This window comes from Syngnathoides biaculeatus, chromosome 7 (assembly GCF_019802595.1).
Source record: "Syngnathoides biaculeatus isolate LvHL_M chromosome 7, ASM1980259v1, whole genome shotgun sequence".
In the NCBI taxonomy this organism is placed as follows: domain Eukaryota; kingdom Metazoa; phylum Chordata; class Actinopteri; order Syngnathiformes; family Syngnathidae; genus Syngnathoides; species Syngnathoides biaculeatus.
In genome coordinates this window covers 11,967,982-11,989,899 of record NC_084646.1, presented here as the reverse complement: position 1 = coordinate 11,989,899, position 21,918 = coordinate 11,967,982, and the positions used below count along the sequence as shown (strand labels likewise).

The window sequence follows — 21,918 nt, the reverse complement described above, 5'->3', positions numbered from 1 at the left end:
TCAGAGTAAAACTAGTTTTGGGTGAATTGAAGTGGGAGTTTGCAACTTTAAAAGAATTGTAATGGAGTACTGTAATACTTATTTGTTAGCATTCGAAAAGTGATGGAAACATTGTCATATCTCTGACTGGTTGTTTTTCCTCGGGTGTGGTGATTTCTTTTTTTTTATGTCAAATCAGAGGCACAAGATGGGGCTAAAGATAGGTTGAAAAAAATCCATCATATTTATCGTGTACTACTATCAATTAAAAATTGGACAACGGGGGATTTTAAAAAAATTGCAGACTCCCCCATAAAGCTAAGTAGTTGGAGTTTCTTTTGAGAAACTAAGTGTTTTTAAGAAGTATGAGTAATATTCCAGAAAACGTTATTTTTTCCCTTGAATGTCAAAACACTGAAAGCATATTTTAAGCACTTTTTTTTCAAGAATATTGTACTTGGTGGAATTGTTCAAGGGGGAAAAATAATTTTACAGAAGAACCATAACCCTAACCCTCGCTGATTGGTTGTTTTTCCTCAGGCGTGGTGAATTATTTGAATATCAAATCAGAGGCACAAGATGGGGCAAAAGATGGCAGATGCCCCCCCCAACATATGTCTATCGTGTACTACTATCAGTTAAAAATTGGAAGAAGGGAGATTCTCTAAACAATTGCAGACTCAGAGTTGTTGGAGGTTCTTTTGAGAAACTAAATGTTTTTAAGAAATATGAGTCATTTTTGAGAAAATGTTTTTTTCCCCTTTGAATGTCATAACACTTAAAGCATATTTTAAGCACTTTTTCTTTTTTTTCCAAAATAATTGTACTTAGTCAAATTGTTTTAGGGGAAGTAACCAATTTTGCAGAAGATAAAGGTGTGTTTACGAGACTAGTCAGAAATTCTTACAAAGTCGTAATCTTCCAAAAGAATGGAAAATAGACTATAAAGAAGCATTCTTTGACTTTCTTTGTTTTTTGACTTTGTGCTGCTATTTTTTCCCCCCTTTCGATGTGGCCCAAATCTTCCTTTTGAAGGGAACAACCCGTAAAGCACGGCTGCACCTCATTTTGTGTCGTGCCTCTCCCTCTCTCTTTTTTTTTTTTTTTTGTTTGTAAAGCTTTCAAACTTTTTGTTTTGGTCCGTGTCTCCACTTGATCCCTGCAATTTTCCAGTTGGGTTTGAAAACCCCCATCTTCCCAACCCCTCCCATTCTTTCCGTCTTTGGCTGAGGAGCAACAATAGGGGTAATGGCTGCTTATTGATCAACGCGTTGTGCCTCTCTCCTCTCTGCTTTGGCCGGCAGGGGGCACTGTGGCTCTGTGGCGGGGTGTGCTGCTTTTATACGGGGGGCCTTTTGTGTCACCATCTCCGCTGGGTGCTCCTTTTACTCTCCCTATAGAAACCGGACGGATGCTCGAGTGTGTTATTCTCGCAATTCCGGCTTATCGATCAGAGGGGGGGGGGGACTCTTGGTGGAACAAAGAGCTTGTCCAGACGTGTCGCCAGGCCTCTCCCTGGTTGTGGTGAGAGAACTCTGAGCTCGGGCTTTTTTTTTTCTTTTCTTACGATGGCAGGCCTTCCAACATCTGTGCAGAAAAAAATAATAATAAATATAGACCTGGGCCTGGAAGACCTGCCGCCGAGCGTCTTAATTTTCACCATGAGAGAGAGGTCGAGGCCCCGCTCGCTCGTGTCTGCATCGATTCATTTTTCAATTCATTAGTCGGCCGTGTGATCAGGCGGAGCTGCTTTGTGAGATGGCCGTCCAGCGGGGAATACCATTGGCTGGGGCGATGAGCAGTTGGGGGGGGGGTAGAGGCAAGGGAGAAAGCCTTTCGTCGTTTTTGGTCTACGACGGATAGTAAGGCTATGTGCTGTGGTGTCACATTTATTGCCGTTCCTTCTGTGGAGGTGTGACATGGGGGGGGGGGGGGTAGCATGATTGGCTACGTTGTTTGTGCCCAATACCGTCCAACAACAGAAAAAAAAAATCTTTGGTGTCTCTTTACTTAGATCTCGTAAGAATGATTTCTTTTCCCAAAAAAAAAAGACTCAGAATCAATGATTGTCCTTGTGAGTAATACAGAGTGGACCTGACTTTACCTTTTTCCCCATTTTGAGCTTTTTTGAGCGACAAAAAGATGATTGCATGGCACAAAGGATTTTTATGGGGGGCAGAGGATGTAATCAGACAGTCCAGGCAAGGAAGGGTTGTCATAGACCGGGGGTCTCAATACCAGTTTGCTACGCTTGCTCGCCTAGGCCTGGCTTGCCCTCCTCCTCCTCCCCTCAGGCCTTGGAGAAGGTGGTGGCGGAGGTGCCCGGCTGCCCGGGGCTGGTGCCGTGGTCGTCATGCCAGCGGTCCACGCAGCGGCGCCGCGCGTTCATAAAGAAGTTGCTGACGGTGCTGAGCTCCAGGCCGAGCTGCTGGGAGATGGTGATCTGCATTTCCTTGGACGGCCGCTTGTTCTCCTTGAAGATGGCGATGAGCGTGCGGCGCTGCAGGTCGGTGAAGACCAGCCGCTGCTTCTTGGGCGCGCTGTTGCGGTCCTTGTGTTGCTCCTGCTCTTTGCGCTTGCAGGCTTGGCGTGGATGGCAGCAGTGGGAGGGATGGGGATGAAAGTGGGAGGCAGAGAGGGGGAAGAACACAAAGCAAGGTAAGTATACAAAAGTGGGTTGCAGCACGGGTCGGAACGAGCCGCCGCGCTGTAGCGTGGAACATAAGCACCTTTCAGACTTCTCTAAAAACGGCTTTCTGGCTGGCTAGTTTTCCTGTTTGTAAGGCAGGGGTTCACAAATGACCTCAACAGTACCACGAACGGAGGACACAGTTTTACAAAGGGTTTGGAAAAACTTTGCGTCTTTAAATCTTTATCCAGCGTTGTTGGCTCGAATTACTGCACACGGTTCAAGTGACTGCAGAGGTTGTAGTCAAATCGGAGCTTAACACTGTCCCAAAGCGGTCTCGGGAGGAGAAACTGGTTTATTGTAAGATTTATATCCAAGAAGGATTTCTCATTTGGTGTCGTATGGAATCATTGGATAATGGTTGGGTCAATGGAGAACTACTGAGAATTGGTGCTACAAATAACCGGTCCCCCAAGAATCACATTTGGGTAACATTTATATTGTAGTATTGAGGTGATCTTACGGCCATGCTGCCCTGAGAACGCCCGATCTCGTCAGATCAAGAAAGCTAAGCAGGGTTTGGCCCTGGTTAGTACTTGGATTGGAGACAGCCTGGGAATATCAGGTGCTGTAAGATTCTCTCCCCGGCTAAATGCCAGAGGGGTTGCATCCGGAAGGGCATCCGGGGTAAAACTCTGCCAAACAAATATGAGCGTTCATCTGAGATGCCACGCTGTGGCGACCCCTAATAGGACAAGCCGAGAGGAAACGAAGAAGAAATTGTAGTGTTGAGGTCAAGACGCAAATTTGCAGTCTTCTGGATCGCCGCATTTGTTGCGACCAAAACTCAAGACTCATTCCCTTCGCCCCTTTGGGTAGTGTCTGCTGTCCCTGACCCAGACATTAGTGCTCACGTCTCCACATCTTATTTGATTGTGCGAAGCCGACACGGCTCTGCCCCCCTTTGCGTTACAACTGAAACAAAGACAACCTACTGTTACACTTCCAATGCATCATTTTGCCCGAAAAGCAGCGTGAAAGTTAAAATCAAATTTTGGTCATTTGGTCTTCTTGGGATATGGAGGTTAACTACAACATGATGCGCTTTGCTTATTAAAATTCACTTCTTGTTTTGACCTTTGTCCAAAGTACTTTTTTTCCCCTCTTATATAGTGGTACATTGGTACTTTTTTGGGGGGGTGGGATACTGGCTTTGTTTTTAGTTACATTTTTTTCCCCTCCCAGAAACCTTTTCTTCTTTGACATAAAAAAATAGCGTGGAATATATTTGTGAGAAGGTTTTGTTTCTTTCAGAAAATTGACAATCCAAATGTTCTGAACTCTTGTTTCCATGCCACTGTTGTATTGATACTGTATTATTGTTGTGTTGATAAAACTGCTTCTGGACTGAGTTTGCCGAAGCCCCCCCGATCGCAACCCTATTAAACATTTGAGGATAACTCTTATAAGCTAATGTCCATGGCAAAAAAAACAACTCTTGAATAAACTATTTCAATTCTACCAAAAAAAAAAAGTGACCAGAGAAGCTCAAACTACCTGAGAAAAAATTCATTTTTTGAAAAAATAAAAATTGATTTTGAACCTGTTTTTTTCACCCTGTAAAGTTTAGAGAAAATTTTAATTCCAAAAGTGTGCACCCAATTCTAAAAAAAAAAAAAAAAAAATACAAATTATGGAAGTATGCTACAATCACTCCACCCTGTAACAAGACGAGTTCCAGTAAACCACTAAAACCACAAAATTAATACATTCATTCATCTGGCACTGTGTAAACCTCAGACTGCATCTTGTAAGCTTTTTGTTATGAAGAGCCCCCAAAATCTGTACTTGAACCACATTGCTCCAATGCTTGGTGCAATAAAATTGCACCCTAAACTTCTTCTCGTTGCTGGCAAGTGCTCCTAAAGATCGTGAAGTAGTCCATACACCGCGGAGAGGAGCGTCTCCAGCTCCACTCTTGCCGCCGAATAAAAGTTGATTTAAAGCAAATCCATGTGCCCGGCCCAGTGGGAATATTCCTTCCATCCTGCCGAGTGCAGACAGTGAGCCAGCCTGCGGTGAGGGTTGGGGGGGCGGGATGTGTAGGGTATTGGGGGGGGCTTGTTGTCGGTGCTCCCGCTGCTACTGTTTGATTCAATATTAATGCAGTTTGAGTCACGACGGGGGACCCGAGTGAGCGTTGCACAAAAGTAAGCATTTTGTGATTCAAAATGAGGGCTAAGAAAAGATTGTGGAGAAAGTGGATGGAGGAGATTGTTTTCCAGCCAAGGAGAGAAGGGAGTGGTGGGGGGGGGGCAAGGAGGGATGAAGAGGGGCTGGCCAACGGAGGAGAAAAGCAAGATATTGACCGACTTTGCTGTAGGAACTGGGGAAGAGTGTGTATGTGAATTTGGGGGGTGGGGTGGGGTGGGGTCTCTGCTGGGACTGAGGTCAGACTATCCCCCGCTACCCACCCCGAGCAGGTCTACAGTCTGCTACTTCAAACGGAGCCCACTGGAGCCCATTCTGCTGAGCTCCAAGAGCATATTTATAACCCAACCTTCCACCCACCCCCACCCCCCACTAAATACAAACACTTGAGTCTGGCTCCTCTCCCCGTACGCGGAGCACATTTCCAAACATTCATTTGACGCTCAGGAGCCACGGCCGAAAGCATAGGAGGCAGGGATTAATAGTTAATAGAGTGGTGCATTGTGGGTAGGGAGCGGCAGACAGGTGTACTGGTAGCGAGCGGGAATGCTAAGGCGCCACCGCCTTCCGCGGCCACCGTCGCTCCCCCGCCGGCCAAGGGATCGAAGCTCCTGAGCTCGGCCTCCCCGCTGTCCCGGTTTAAAGCGGAAAAGGACAATTGGAGCAAGGGAAGGAGAGAAAAGAAAAAGAAAAGGGGTGGGGGGGGGGGATGTCACCCACGTGCGGTCTCCACCTGCTGCCTCCGACATTGACTCCTTCGATCCTCACGCTGCATCCGGGCGCATGCAAAGACGCCGAAATTTGTTCAACTTGTACGGAGGCTCGAGTGGGGGAGGGGGGTGATTCTGCTGAAGTGGCTGGAGTCAAGCAGGGGCGCTGTGTGTCTAATTACAGTGGAACAGAGCCCATTGATCAGCCATTGCAGTCCAATCTGTTTACGACAAACGTCTAACCTGCACATAGTCCCATCCATCATATTCACGTTTCACATCGACACTGCGGCTATGTATTCATACACGTCGTGCACACACGCGCAGGCCACTTCAGTAGGTACCCCCCTGAACCATCATTGAACATTGTTTAATTCTTGTTGTACTTTGCGGTGGTGTATGATTGCACTGCATCGCGTATTAAAAATCGACAACAAAAAAAAACATTCTATATTGTTTGCTGTGTGCTACATTCCCCTACACTACTGTAATATTTTAGTTTCCCCCCTGGGATCAACAAAGGAGTATCCTATCTTCCACTCAGACCGCTTTCTAATATTCTTACCTACTTATTGAGCAACAGCAACCTATAAAAGTCTCCACACCTCTCTTCAAGTGCCATCTTTTGTGATATGAAAAATTAGGCTTACCTCAATCGTTTTAGCCTTTTTCCATCATTAATCTGTCAAACCTGTACAAGTCATTCATGTGTATATATTTTTGAGAGGGGGGTGTAAAAATATGTGGTTGTATAAGTGTGCACACCCCCTCGTAATTGAGTTTTGGCTGAGTTCAAAATGAACCAATCACATCAGAATTGGCTTTAATGGCCAAGCGTGTAACAACATAAAAGGAATTTTTTTCTTCAGAATCATTTTAGATGGGGTGGGGTGGTATTACACCAGTCAACATCTTAAGTGCCTGATTAACCCCCAATTAAGTGCAGTTTTGTTGTCGTTACTAAATGACATCCAATCAAGTCAGTCATGAGTTTTGGCCCAGCACCACAAACTTTTTTTACTTTCAATTTCTCTAAACTGCCCCATTTATGTTGCATTTTTAGTGCGCATACATCGAAACAATCGTTGTCCGTAATGAGCAACCCTCACCGCTACATCATTACTGCATTCGTCCGACTCTTCAACCAACTTTGGAAGTAACGACAAGGCTCCTCATTACGATGGATGGATTAGTGAGTGCATTTCGAAAGTCTTCTATCAACCACTTTGGACGAGAGGGTTGGAATCAATTATCGGCAAAGTCGCGAAAGTGATGCTATCGTGGTCGTGATTGCGCAATATGCTGGAAGAAAAATAAGCGCCTCTAATACATCATGTTGTCTATAACTGAAGGAGAAAAATAAACTTTTTTTTTTTAATTAAAACTTAGTGAAACATTCTGTGGGTAGAATTTTTAAAAAGATGACTAAATAATCACAATGCTAATTGTATTTTTATGGCATAATATACAAAAGCGTTCTGTTAAGCTTCTTTCGAGTGTATGTCTCGCAAGAAATAGAAATTGTACAGGGCAGACTCATGGAGTGCAGCATGCAATGTCTGTGACTCGGGCGGTCCCGTTTCTGTTAAACGCCGAATTACAGTACTTCATAATCACAAAAATGCAACTCTTCACAGTTCAAAGAGAACCTCAGTTGAAGAGCCACATGCTGCTTCACCAACAAGGTGCAAACATTCACAACACATTAGATCAAACATTTACATCCAACGAGACGTACTTTTGATTAAATGATGATAAAATGTAAAATTATATATGGCTCGGATTTAATGGTCTTGAGAAATGCATAAAACATTTGTTTGATTTCTTAGCTGTTCACTTGTCAATTTCGGGGTCACCTATTCCATGAAAACACGAGAATTTTTATGAATATGTATCTCTACATCACCTGTAAAGTTGGGGTGGGTTCTGTTTTTCGTTTCTGACAAAAGAACAGTCAAAAATTGACATTGCTCAGTCATGCCAAAACTTAGCGGTTTTACTCTTCTTTTCCTTTCGGCCTGTCCCGTTAGTGGTCGCCACGGCGTGTCATCTTTTTCCATCTAAGCCTATCTCGTTTACCATATAAAAAAAATGGAAAATAAAACAGACTTTCCTTACTGCAAACACTTGAACTGTAGTGCATACATGAAAATAATTTGAAATATACTCAACAGTATACGCAATAAAATAGTCTATGTAAATATATGTTTTCATTTCTGATGTAGAATATCAATCTTAAACTTTATTTACATGTAGTAAAAAATTACAAGTAATTTCCCATACATTTCTATGTATTTTTTTTTTTCCATTTTAGTTTAATAACATGACTTCTCTTATACATTATACACAGGAACACATGTAAACTCGAGCCTTATTGGTTTACATGATTTTTTTTTTTTTGCATTGTCCGTATGTTTCTTGTCAATATGCATCTACCGTACAGTATATAAAATGTTGTGTGCTCCAAAGTTCCTCGAACGGGTCCAGGTCGGCGCGTCGCTCCACCGGCTTGCCGTTGGCCTTGCGGCCGCCCGGTGTCGCTCTCGCCGCGGTCCCATTTTTTGCAACTTGGGGGCGCCACGATGCGCCGCCTTTGCTACAGGGGCTGGGTTTACTAATCAATATCGATCGATCCTGTGACGAAGGGGGCCCTGATTACTGAACCAAACTCGGCGTAGAAAAGCGGGGGTGGGAGGGGGGGGACGGTGGAATCGATCATTGCGGCTTTTAGAGCTCCAGTGGGCATCACCGACCGGCGGGGGCGGAATGTGCACAAAGAAACAGCCGGGACAGGAGCGCGCATTTGCGGCGTTTGCAATGCTCCCCGCCGCTCCCTTGGCCCCCGGGGGGGGGGACTTGTCAAAGTGCGGGGGTTTACCCCTTGGGCGACATGCTTTTCCAGAATAGCTTACATTTATTTTATAACACGACAAAATGCATGGGGATAATAAGCGTCGAGCAAGAATATTTTTCAAACGATACTCCCGTGAATCTTGGTTCTAATTTAGCTGAATTATCTCCTCCTCCACCCACCCACCCACTCACAATATTCCCGAGGTTAAGAGAAAGGCACATGGCTGTTCGACAATCGATCGATGGATTCGTGAATAATTCGTGTGTGAAATTCACTTCGTCCAATTAATTATGGCTGCGAGGAAGGAGCAGTGGGCGGAGATTCGATGGTGGGAGGAAGGGCAGGAAATGGTCGAAAAAATAAAATATAATCTCATATGGAATTGAGTCGGACAACAAACCGGACTGCGCATGCGTGCATCGGTGTCATTTTAGGAACAAAATATGTACATTTTCTAAAATTTTACACCGACTATCACCGATAATAATGATTCAATTACAAAACGATATATTGCAAATAAAAAATGTTAAATGAATAGTTGTACTGATATTAATGTTTACAAACAAACACTTCTTAAAGATTGATTGGAAATGTGTTGAATTTTTGCCATAAAGCACATCGACCAAAATATTTGAAGTAAAGTGTGTGCCCTCAATGTTTCCCCACAAAAAAAGGATTTAGAAACCGATGGTCACAAAAAAATACCATGATGCATTGCGGCAGTACGAGACAAATTTACGAGAGGTGGTGCAAAAATGTTTATCAATACATTAAATAATGAATTGAATAAGGCAACATATTACTACTAGAGTGGTCATTTAGTGCTTTATTTGCATTATTTTTGTTAAATGCACACATCCTAAAATATGTTGTCTAAGGATTTGTTTTATATATTTTACTAATGACGGCGTTCTACTACATTAATTTTTAGATATTCGACTAGTTGACTCATCCATCACAAACACATTTTCAAAAGCTTCCTCGGGCAACATAACATGTTACAACATATGGAATAAACGTTGGCTACTTTTCAAAATGCATCGTCCGCACACGTGAAGTACTTGTAAGATGCAGTTGATTTAAAAAATTAAATACTTCGGCAGTGATTCTTTTTAGTGTACCGCTAGAGGGGGGCCCCCAAACATTGTTCCCATGACAACACTTTTCGGGGCATTATTTACTACATAAAGGACTTCTGCTCTTTGAGCAGGATGAGGACTAAAAAACAAACAATCCTCAAATGATGTTATTTGCATCAATAAAAAAAAAACGAACATTTTTTTAATCTCCCCCCCCACCTCTTCTCATGCCCCCTCCCACCAAAAATACGTATATATCCATTGTTTTGAGATGTGAGCACAAATTTGGGATACAAGCATGCTTCGGACCCCCACAGCAAGGAGGTGGCAGCAAACTCCCGCGGTATCAGGCCACCATCAATTCACATTGGTTTCCTTGCAGTGAAAGGGCCCTTCCAGTTAATGGCGCTATTTCCCCACAATAAACCCCACAGAATAACCAAGGACGGACAAAACATTAAGGACATTTGCATTTTTCTGATTGCAGGTTAGGTGAGGAGTAAATGACATTGTTGTATTTTATAAAATGTTTATTGCAATTTTTCCAATCTTGAAAAAAAAACATATGAAAATCCGTTAAAGTCCTGCCCGCCAAACAAAAATTGTATTTTCAAACACATCCCCCTACCTTTTTTCAGCTTTTTTTTTTCCATAGGAATTATAATTTTACACTTACTGTCATGTTTTTCACTATTTGGGTGTGTTTTTGCCGCCTAATACCTGTATAAAATATACGGTTGTTTTTTTTTTTTCATCTTGAAACGGACGCTGCATGTTTTTGCGTTATCGCCTCCGTGCGTGGAGCCGCTTTGTTTGTCCAACGTGTGTTACAGACCGGCCGCAGGCCAAAAAAAAAAAAAAAAAAAGAAGCCGGGCCAAGAAAAAATCAGCGGCAGCTCAATAGCGGTGGCGTGTAATGAGTGAGAATTGGCGCTAATGCACTGATAACGGGACACAATTTGTTGCTTGGCCCTCCTGCAAGGCATTACTCGTCCAACTCCTCCATATGCGCCCTCCGCACTCCCAACGATGTTAGGAACAAGGTCTCGGGTGAGGGTGGGGGGCGTTTTGCGATCACTGCCGATATTTCTACTTTATTAGCAGCCCTGTGGTGCAGGCACTAATGAGCGATGCAGTCGGCACTCTCGCAATTAAACGCCCTCGAGCGTTCCGACGGAGGGAGACTTTTTTTTTTTTTTTTTTTTTTTAAAGAAGCGTGATGATTATGATGATTACCGCCGGTTTAATTGCACACCGAGCACGCCTTCGTTTCCAGCTCTCGTTTTATGTGAGATTAAACATTGATTTCGTCCTCTTCGGCCAAGCGTCATGGTTGAAAACGCGCTTTTGCAAAGTTAATTCTGACGATGGAAAAAATGAAGGATAAAGTGTCACCTTGATGATGGAAGCTGCGCTTCGAAGCCCCCCCCCTCCCAAAAAAAAATATATTTTTTAAATAAATCTATATGTCCGATTTATTAAAAAAAATTAATAAATCGGACATATAGATTTGAGTCAGTCCGCTATGTTAGGTTTAAAATAAATTGTTCCGATGATTACATTGGATACGAAAAAACTTTAAAGTACACACATTGGTTTTCAAAACTCAATTGCTTTCACCCGATTATTTTTTTTAACTATCATGCAGCGAATCACGTACTTTGAAATTTTGTCTTCCAAAGCGAAATGCGTCATCTTAAAAAAATACACACACTGTCGTAAATATTCTAATTTCCAACAATATCAATAAGGGATTTTATCGAATTGATATAATTTGATATCTTCCCAAAACGAGTGCGTGTGCGTGCAGCGAATGATTCAAATATATCGATTATTATAAAGTAAGGCAGAAAAAACACAAAAACAATGGTTGCTTCTTATATTTTAATATAATTCCGATTGTGTTAGCGCGCACTTCGATAAATTTATCAATTGATTTCACACTCGTTTTACGATTTGTTGCTTGTGTGTGTGCGTGCGGTTTTTGTTTTTTTGCGTGTAGCAAAATCTTAACGCTTTGACATAATTCTAAGTGTAAACTCCAAATTAAACTACACAATTTCAATTTAATGTAAAATAAAATCACCGCAATTTTCTCTTTGCATACCATCGTGGGATTTTTTTTTTTTTAAATCATAGACTGCGTTTTCAACCAACCTTGTTTTGCAAATTTTCGAGTGAATGAATAACAACACACACACCCACGTGAAATCTTCTATGGAGATTTCCACAGTTAATACCAGATTAAATTGCCTTTAGAAAGCTGGCACTGCTCAATTGGATTGGATCGGATCCTCTTGTTCTATTAAGCAAGCCATTATCGGCCCTTTAATAACCGATTGCCTGTCAGAGTGCCAGATAAGAAGACAACACATCCCCCCCCCCCACACCACACACACACACACACACGCCGGCCACAATTTAAGGGAACGCGTCCAAAATGCAATAGCTATATGTAAAAAAATAAAAAATAATAATACTCTATCTCTTTAAATGCATTACCGAGAGCTGGGTGTGATATATTGGTTGCATTATTTTCGGGCATTTACATACGTTACAACCACAGTCATAAATAAATAAATATATATATACATCGATATGTACAGTTAATTTGGGGAAGATTTCTATGATGTGTTTCGCATCGTTTTTGTTTTTTTTCCGTTTGTGCAAATTCTGTATTTTTCTACGATTGTCATTAATTTCCACGCGGGCGAAGGATTCGGGGCTGTGGCAAACTTGCATAACATAACATCGCCGAGGTTAATAGAACAACCCCCCCCCCCACCCCCCGCCTTCACCCCCACTTGTACCTTTCGCGCACGTATGCATGTCCTTTGGACTGGTGCTGATTGTGCGCTGGGGTCAAAAGTCATGATTTGTTTTTTGTTTTGTTTTTTTTTTTCACGCCCACCGCACATGCGCCACAAGGACGAATAACCAGATTGAATTATGGTTATCTCGTCTCCTTTGTGTTACATTTGACTGGAAATAAGTGCGCGTGCACGGGCGCAAGCGTTAACCCTTTTGATGCTATCCGCGTGCATTCAGTCCGCTCTGGCAGCAATTTGATTTAAAGGTCATTCTCTCCTATCGATCCGCTTCGGCGAGTGAAGGGGGGGGGGGGTGACGGTGGGGGTGCAGGAATTGATCATGTGAAATAAAAGAGACGGTATGGGAGACAGTACAGAGTCCAGACCCGCCTCCGTTGCATTTGGAATTGTGCGGTCACGCGCGGCGGCGAGCATGTGGGAGAAGAGTGCACGCGACTCGGCTGCACACCAATTTGACTTTGTATTAGTTTTGAATAACACGCACGACCCCGTAAGAGGTGCGTGGGGGGCGCATCACGCAGACGAAGTTAAATGCTCGTGAACTTTGGAAGAAGGAAAACAGAGGAGGGGGGGGCAGTTGTAATTTTGTTTGGTGTCACGTCCTGACACCGCTGCGTTATGAATGGCCGTAGCAGTTAATGCTGAAATGGTTGTCTGCGTGATATTGAGGGGGGGTGGGGGGGGGTGTTGCGGGGCTCGGCTTCAGGGATGGAAAGCGGAGGTCGGGGAATGGAAATCGATACATTTTCAGGGCTGGCCACATCGGCCTTGTAACTAACAATGTGTGGCCGCAAGAGCCACTCACAAGCCCACGCGTGAACAGGGGGTGGCAGAACACCCTGAAAAGTGTGAGATGGGGGGGGGGGGTCATCAGACTTGAGGTCTTGCGTCGGATAAAGTTATGTGCAGTTTGGTTAAATACACGACGTGTAATTCTCATTTTCAGATGTAGTTTTTCAGTCAACTTAACACAGCAGTAGCAAAAAATATCTTCAACTTTCTTTAGCTGTCATGATTCTCCTGTATATCAAATACTGCATAAAATGATGTTGGGAAAAAAATCATAGACGCGATGATTGAATCAAAAGTGTCCGTTTGTTGTGACAACAAATCATTATTTCAGTCCCTAATAATAGGAGTGTCTTTCGTGATATTAAATTGCGCTGCGGTCACTAGTGTCAGCTTTCTTTATCGTTTGACTGGGAGATTTTGATTCGGCTTCCTTGGGCACCACGTTTTTAGCTCATGAACAGGAAGTACGGTTGCCCGACAGAGTCAACAAGGCGTGTGGATGACGCGGAAACCTTGTACAATTTAGGGGCATGTTGGACTCAGTTTTGGCACTTGCAATCCATGCGACAACAAAAATCTAAATTTGTGCAAAAGTGTGGTGTAATCTATCAATCACTAGCTGAAGATAACACAAAATAAGAAAAACTAAATATTGTGGTAAGTGAGTTTCTCTTGTAGAAGTTGTGAAAGTCTTCTTCTTGTCCGTCTGTGTGAATTATACTGCCTCTTGGTGGCCAATGTCTGCATAGCAGGAGAAGCAACACAATGGCCGTTGAACTCGGACAAAAACTGGCCAAAACGGTTTCATTCTTAACGTTCTATTTAATTATTTGGATGTGTTTTTCTATCAAACAACAATACTATGGAGTGCTATTTTTTGTATTTCTGTATTTTTTTCCAAGTGTGTGGTGTGTGTGAGGGGTGGGGAGCTAGAATAGAATAATGGCAATTGTATCTCAAGGCACCATTTGATTATAAATGTGCTGCGATTAGGGCATATTAAAAATTCACCTTGCAAGAAAAGGCATTGCTACTGCAATAAAGCAACTCACGGCATTTTATCTAGATGACGAGTGACCCAATAAAAATTTTGCCATTTGTAAACCGGTTTTGGTTCCTCACCGTAAATTAAGCAGATTGGCGCCGAACTGATTTTCACACCGTCGGGCTAATTTTGAGACTCCAAGGTCATCTTTCCGAAGCAATGATGGAGCCCAAAATGCTTCCTGGATAAGTTTTTTTTTTGTTTTTTGTTTTTTTTTTTTTTTCCAAATGCTGTTCGGCTTTTGTATCGGTTGCCCGGCAACTGAATCATTTCTCAGAAAAGGGCCTTTCTGTTCATGCAGGAGGGGCAATCAAAAGCTAATCAGACCAATGACTGACGGGTTGTAGGTTGTATACGGGAACCACGACGAAACATTTTCAGAAGTAAACACAAACAGGCTGCGGCGCAGTCGAAAAGCGGGTGTCCGGGATCAAAGGCTGCTTTGAGTTGACCTTTGTGACGAATAAAGGAGCTTGTGAGGTCATCAGCTCCTTTAGCAACCATCACTACCCCTCAATACTCACCTGTTCAGACACCATAAGATTTAATACCCTTTAAAAGAAGAAGTTAGCGATCAGCAGTTCTGTTGATGAACAAGTTAAAGATGCTGTAAAAAGAAAAAAAAAAGATTAAATGTGTGACTTTGGGGTCTTAATTTCTATTCTAGAGGAAAATTGAGCTCACGACTGAGCGCTCCTCATATTTTGGGGTCATCATTTTGTTAGTATCCTCGGTACTCCCAAAGGAACTGGTCTACTCTTTTCCTGCATAATTCGCATTGTTCCACCAGTCTGTAAAATAAAGATCCCCCCCCCCCCCCACCTCCAATTTAGCATCACCATCCACCCGCGCCTTCCATCGGTTAGGCCGTCACGTGTCGTCTCATCTCGGCGCGAAAGAGCCTCTCGGGGTTCGACCTGCGGTAAAACGAGCGCCCCGGCTCTCCCACAAGAGGGTTTTAAAGGTTGTACGCGGGGTGTCCCTCCCGCTACTTACATCGCACATCGGCCCGCTTGCTCGCGCGAGTTCTTAACGAAGGACCCGGGCTCCTAAACCGCAGCCGCGTTGTTTACTCCCGCGCCTCCACACCACCACATCAATTATTAAAAGGGAGCGATCGATCATCTTGAGGGTTTACATTCAGATGTCGTTGGAGAGGGCTGAGGGGGGGGGGTTCTGTTCTGTTTTGCATCAATCATATCGCAATACCTTGTGTCCAATCGCAACCTCGCAATGGCTCCAAAAGAAGAACTGCTGATTGTTCATTTCGCGATCAGATCAGTTTGTATCCACGGTGCGATCGACAACGTTGTGGATTGTGCCATCGATCCGCGGCGGGGGGCTGTTGGATGAAATAATTGTGTTTGGGGCGGGGGGGGGAGCCTACAAGAATGCGATTAAGCATGTGTTGAGGCGGGGAGAGTTCATCACCTTGAACTGTCCTCCAAGTGAAGGACAAAACAGAGGAAAGGGGGGGGGCGGTCGAGGACTACTTCAGGATTACGGACGGCATCGGTGGTTCAAACTCCTCCGTGCTTTGTAATTGGTTGTGAAATCAAGTTACCAAACTGTAACCCTTTTAATTGATCGCTTAACCGCTACACTTTGCCGCCGACTTTTAATTGCCGGAGTGTGCGTGTAAGTGTGCCCGGCGTGTGGTCCATTGAATAAAGGGGCCCCCCTATTCTTCTCTCCCTTCACAACCCCTTTTTTTTTTGTCCAGCAGATCTTGACCTAACCACCTCGGAACGTGCCTCGGCCATTCACATGCAAATAAGCCAAATGTTCTTTTTTTTTTTTTTTTTTTCAAGAGGGAGAGAGTTTATTGCCAGGAATGTGTGTGTGGAGTAGAGGAATTAAATTAATGCGACAAGGAAATGAAACAGGAAATTATACGACTGTATGTGTAATAAATGTGAAGAACTGGTTGAGACCTTTTCCTATTAGAAGCCATTTCAGTTCATGGACAAAATGAAGTGAATGGGGGGGAAAAATATGAACAAATTACAAGAATTTGTGAGTTAAATACGATTTTAGTTTAAATTGCATGGCGGGTTACAATTGAGTCTTTTGCCCAGTGGACATAAAAAGTCTACACACCCCTGTCCAAATGCCAGGATTTTGGCTTATAATGAAATGAGACCAAACAAAATAAAAATTAAAACGTGACACCTTTGCCTACGTTTGTCATATTTTTTTTTTGTAGTTGAAATTTTCATGTTGGATTGGATGTTTGGCTATAAATTTAAAAAAGGTACTAAAGGTGTAAACACAACACTGCTCATCACTGAAAGTCCACCGTACCATCAGTGAAGCACGGTGGTAACAGCATCACGCTGTTTTTCTCGAGGTGAAACGGGTGTAAAGCAAGGTGGAAGGAATTACGAACACTTCAACATGGCAGTTGGCATTGGCACAAAACTTTCAGGCTTCTGGTAGGAACCCACTCCTCCCCCAAAGGAAAAGACTACTAGAACATCTGAATTTTATTTGGGGTTAATCAGATGCACTTTTTTCAGGTGACTCCCATTTAACATGAGTTTGGATGTTTTTGGTTGAGCCCATGAACAATCCGGATTTTTCCTTTAGGTCTTGAAAATATTCAATAAAAATAAATCTGTTGAATTGCACACATTATAGGTCACACTTAATGATGGGGAAAGGGGTTTAAATGTATTTACCTTGATCATTTATTTATATATATATATATGTGTGTGTGTGTGTGTGTTGTGTGTGTGTGTGTGTGTGGTGTGTGTGTGTGTGTGTGTGTGTGTGTGTGTGTGTGTGTTTGAGCAGGGCTGTGTAGACTTTTTAGATCCATTGAATATATCATCCACCGAGACCAATTTTGGGTTGTTGCCCTAAATTTAGCAGATTAACTCCAACCTTGTTTTTGGCTAATTTCGTGGCACCAAGGTACCATTAAATAAAAAGTATACGTTATATGTTTGTTTTTTGACAAGACTTGAAAGTAACTTTCTATTTTGCCCAAACATACAGTATGTATCTAAAAAAAAATAGTTTAAAAAAAAAAGATGCAATGACTTATGAGCATTTGTGGGTTACATCTAGCTGTATTTGTTTTTTTAAATTCCCCTGCGACCGAAATAAAGCATAACCTTTAAGAACAGATGGAGCAATCCTTCTTGCTGCATACATCTTTAATATATACGACACTTCTGGTGATATTTTCCAGAAATGTAAGTTAAAGGAGACCCACAGCCCATAAAAAGACACATTTGGAACCAAGCCACACTTAAAAGAAATGAAACATGATGACAACACGGACAGAGAAATTGCTTTTTTTTTTTTATGCAGCTGCTTTTTACTACTCCTCATCCCCACCCCACCCAACCGACTACCCACCCCCTCATTTTTCTGCAGGGGGAGAGACCAATGGGAGAGAGTGCTGAGGCGGGATAATTGATAGATGCACTGGCAATCCTTATCGATCAGGCCCGTATTGATCCCACCAAATACATTGAGATGGAGTGCGGAATTCAACACAGATGCAAAAGACGAATTGTTTTCGGGGTTAATGCCGCATGTTAACATCACCCCTGAGCCGGCCATGTGTTGTTTCCACGTTTATTCATTCATAAATGAGCCTTTTTTTTGGTTGTTGTTGAATAACTGCAATGGTGCCACTGGATGTTTGCCCCATTAGGCATGAAGGGCATGCACAGTTCCGCTAAAACAGGCCAAGTGTGTACACACTGTATTTGTGTGTGTGCGCGCGCACGGAGGTACAGACAGTGGCATTTTCGCATTAGCTAAGCAGGGCAGCTTGCATTGATTTGTGCGACTGTGATGAATTTGGAATAGTAATTTGAAGTTATTGATTGATGTGGCCCAGCGAGCCTCACTTTCAGCAAAGAGTGCAGCCCCCATCCCTCCCCCCCCCCCCCCCTCTCTCTCTCTCTCTCTCTCTCTCTCTCTCTCTCTCTCTCTCTGTGTGCGCGAGCCACGCAAGCACACACGCAAGGCCCACGCGCGCACCCGAGTTAATCGTGGTTTTACATGCAATCGGAAAAATAAGTCTTCCGCGCATTTGCATACAGGCCATTTATCATTTACGCCTTCGTATGGGCGCCATTTTGGCTCGAGCTTGCACTAAATGAATCCTGGTGTGTAGACGAAAGGATGCATCTTGGTAAATAAAATCACTTAAAATAAACATGTAGGCTTTTTTTTTCTTTTTTTCTTTTTTGGTTAGAATTATAAGTGACACACACACAGTAACCTCAGTAGCACCTTTGTCTTGACGCCCTCGACGGATATCGGCGGCTTTCACAGCGTCGAAGATATAAAAGCCCGCACAGGCCAATTAGCTTTAACTGCGGTGGCACTTAAAGAGACAATTGCGGGACGGACTTTAAATCTTTATTTACCAGAAACCTCGGCCGAAAAAAAAAAAACCCGCGCCGAGGAACAATTTACATGCCAATTAAGTGCTTTTCAATAAGGCATCGACTGGAACTAAAATATGCCACTATAGCCTGCCTTAATTGAAGTGTTGCCTTGAAATACGACGCGCAAAAACAAGGGAGGGCTGATTGAGGTCTAACGGGGCTTTTCACTTGAAACAGACGTCGATGGGAGCTTTCAAGACCAGTTCGAGTGTTTTTTTTTTTTTTTTGAAGTCCTCTTCATTTTGGAAAATGATAGATACGTGTTTTGTGGGGGGTGGGGGGTGGAAACCGTTTGACGGGATTTCCTGCAAAATGGCTCCCCGTTTTGGGAGAGAACGTGCGCATCAGTTTTTTTTTTTTGTTTTTTTTTTTGTCTGCTTTGATCCAAATCGATCATTTATCAGAGCGCCACTCTGCAAGAAAGGGGACGCCAGGACCTGAAGTATTGATCCACAGGAGGTCATGCACCCCCCCCCCCCCCAGCCTTCCCATATCCATCCTCATCTCTTCTAGGGCAGCCTTGTTTACAAAGATGCATTTATTTGATGCCTTGAAAAGGAGAGTGCAAAGTGCAGCCCCGAGTTTGTTTGCAGTCTAATTTAGTCACAAGATCCATTTGGGATCATGTTTAATATGAATTGTGCACGTGTGGAATCTATACGCTAAAATAGGTGCCCTTTGTGCGTAAAAGCCACGCACAATTGCGCCAATCACCCGCCTGTAACACCTCAGCGGTCCGTTTCCGGCATCAATCCACCACTGATCCCCGACCAAGTTTTACTCGATAGCATCGACTAATAACTCGTCGTAATGTCTCTTTGAGCCGCCATCGACAGTCTCGCCACATCGACTTAGAATTGATCCGGTTGGGAGCCGCCGGTGTTGAAGCGGCGGCAGCGCTGCCTCGTCACTCACCTGCAAGCCTCAGCGCCGACATCCGCTGGAATTCGGGCTCCTGGAGCCACTTCCACATCCTCCTGAAGGTCTCGCGCCCCGACTTGAGTTTACTCCACGGTTTAGGGTTCCGCAGCAGGTCGGACAGCGTCCCCTGCGAGCGGCACAAGATCCTCTGGGCGAAGATGGCCTGCGGGATGCTGTAGCGCTTGAGCTCCGCCGTGATCCGCTGCGCCACCTCCTTGGTGTTGATCTCCTCCACCTGGCCGGCGCCTCCTCCTTGCCCGCCCCCCACCACCGTCTGCCGGTCCCGCTCTGACAGCATGGAGCCGTTGGCCTGAGAGTGCGGATGGCTGTGGTGGTGGATGCCGTTGAGTGACGTCATGAGGCCGGCGCCGTGGCCGCCGAGTCCCCGCGCCAGGTGCTCCTCGCCCCGGGACAGCATGGCGGCGTGGGAGTCGAACCCTCCTGCGGAGAGCATCTTGTCGTTGGAGAGGTGAGCTCCGGGGCCGTAGGCGCCGAGGGACTGCTGGGAGCTGTGCAAAGGCCCCAATCCGTTGGAGAGCGGGGACAGCGACTGGCCCATACCGGCCATGTCCTTGGGGTAGTGGCCGTACAGGTTGCTCATGGAGGCCAGGCTGCGGTCGTCCCGCATGAGCGTGAAGCTCCCGCTGACGTTGCCCGCCGCCAGCCGCTGGTGCGCCGGGTGGTGATGCGGGTGCGCGTGCGGGTGCGGATGGTGGAATTTCTCCGAGACTGTGGAAATGGGCGGCAGGTGCTGCAGGGGCGTCAAGGTGGTGTAGGTGCTGCTCAGGCTCATGCCCCCCGAGTCGCACGACATGCTCATGGCCGGGTGCAAGGGCCCGGAGAGCGCGTGGTCGGCGCGGTAGTCGCCCGCGCCCTCCAGGATGGAGGCCATGCTGGACACCATGGCCGAGCGGCCGTGGGACGACACCAAGTTCCGGTGCGACGCCGCCGACGGCTGCCGCGCGTGGTGGGGGGAGTTCATGAGGTCCCCGCTTTGGTGCGAGTGAGCCACCCCGTGCAGGTTGCCAATGCTCTCCATTGTAAGCTCCATGTTTGGGGGAGGAAATAAAGAAAGGGGGGGATCTTTAATTCCACCCCGCTCGGACGCCCGCGCACACACGCACACACACCCCCACGCGCGCGCGCTCAGGTCTCACTCCTCTCCTCTCTCGTCTCCCTTCCTTGCCGATAAATTGTGAACGATTTCAAAGCCGAGCCATTGATCGTGGTTGCTTGTCTGCAGTCAATCCAGCATGGTCCTCTCTCTCCTAGTGGCGCCGCCAACCTCTGCTCGCTTTCCTCTTCTCTCACCTCTCTCTTCTCTCTCTCTCTCTCTCTCTCTCTCTCTCTCTCTCTCTCTCTCTCTCTTTCGCTCTCTCTCTCTTTCTCTCTCACTATCGTCGCTGCCAGCTTGTGCGCATGTGCGCGCCCCCGTGGCGTATGCTCCAACGCGCGCGCTGTCGGTACGTGACGTCACGTCGTCGTGTCATATGGTATGGCTGCTCTCGCTCGGACTCGAATTCCGCCTCTGAAGATTGCATTAAGCTGCTCTGTCTGCGGCGGTAAACAAAACAACTAAAAAAAAAAAAAAAAGATCCACTCTTGAGCAACGTTTACTTTGGGGAGGATAACAGGAGGACTCGCCCTTGTTGTTTTGTGATTATTAACAAAAAAAAAAAAAAAAAAGCAGGCGCCACGTGTTCTTAGGGTGAAAGGTTAAATATTAATAACTTAGAACCACGTGGAGTTTTATCCATTCGATATTTATTGTTGCAGCGCCTTTAATCACCAACTCGGTGCATCATTTATTCATGCTAAAAAGTGAATATTGAATTTTTTCGAGATCCGTGCTGCTTTGCCTGCGTGTGTACTTAATGCATCATATTAAATGCACAAAGCATGACCTTTAACCACAATGCTGTAACCACAGCAAACACTCAATGTGTCCATGTCAGTGGCAGGCCGTGCATTTGTTGCCTGCACCTTCAAGTGGGGTCTTACCCACATCTTAACCACCATTATGGTTCAATTATAAAGATTATTGATATGCTACTCCACAAAAATGCAATATACCAACCCACAACTGCGCCTTGTAAATCAAATAACATCACACAAACATCAAAAATAGATTATTAAAGGCATCATTCTCGGCACAAATACTAATTCTGAAAAGGTGTCGCTCCTACGAACTTGGCTTGTCTCAGTTTTGATTTGACCGACCAATCGGAGGATGGGATGAAAGAGTAACGTCGTCAAGGGCCGGAACTCAGATAACTTTGAAATGTGATTGGTTGCGTGTGGACGGCATCTGATGAAGTGTTGGCCTCACAGTTCTGAGGTCCCGCCTGTGTGGAGTTTGCATGTTCTCCCCATACCTGCGTGGGTTTTCTCCAGCCACTCTGGTTTCCTCTCACATCCCAAAAACATGCAACATTAATTGGGGACTCTAAATTGC

General features: G+C 44.7%; 1 protein-coding gene and 1 pseudogene across 1 annotated transcript; one reads left to right on the top strand and one right to left on the bottom strand.

The window, feature by feature from the left end:
• Positions 1 to 2,269: 2,269 nt before the first annotated feature.
• On the bottom strand, positions 2,270 to 20,514 carry onecut3a (one cut homeobox 3a). Its single transcript, XM_061825454.1, has 2 exons — positions 19,458 to 20,514; positions 2,270 to 2,562 (listed from the first exon to the last, which is right to left on the bottom strand). Exons 1-2 carry the CDS (start codon positions 20,512 to 20,514, stop codon positions 2,270 to 2,272), a joined length of 1,350 nt encoding a protein of 449 aa, XP_061681438.1.
• LOC133504170 (5S ribosomal RNA) lies at positions 3,126 to 3,245 on the top strand (annotated as a pseudogene).
• Positions 20,515 to 21,918: the final 1,404 nt, after the last annotated feature.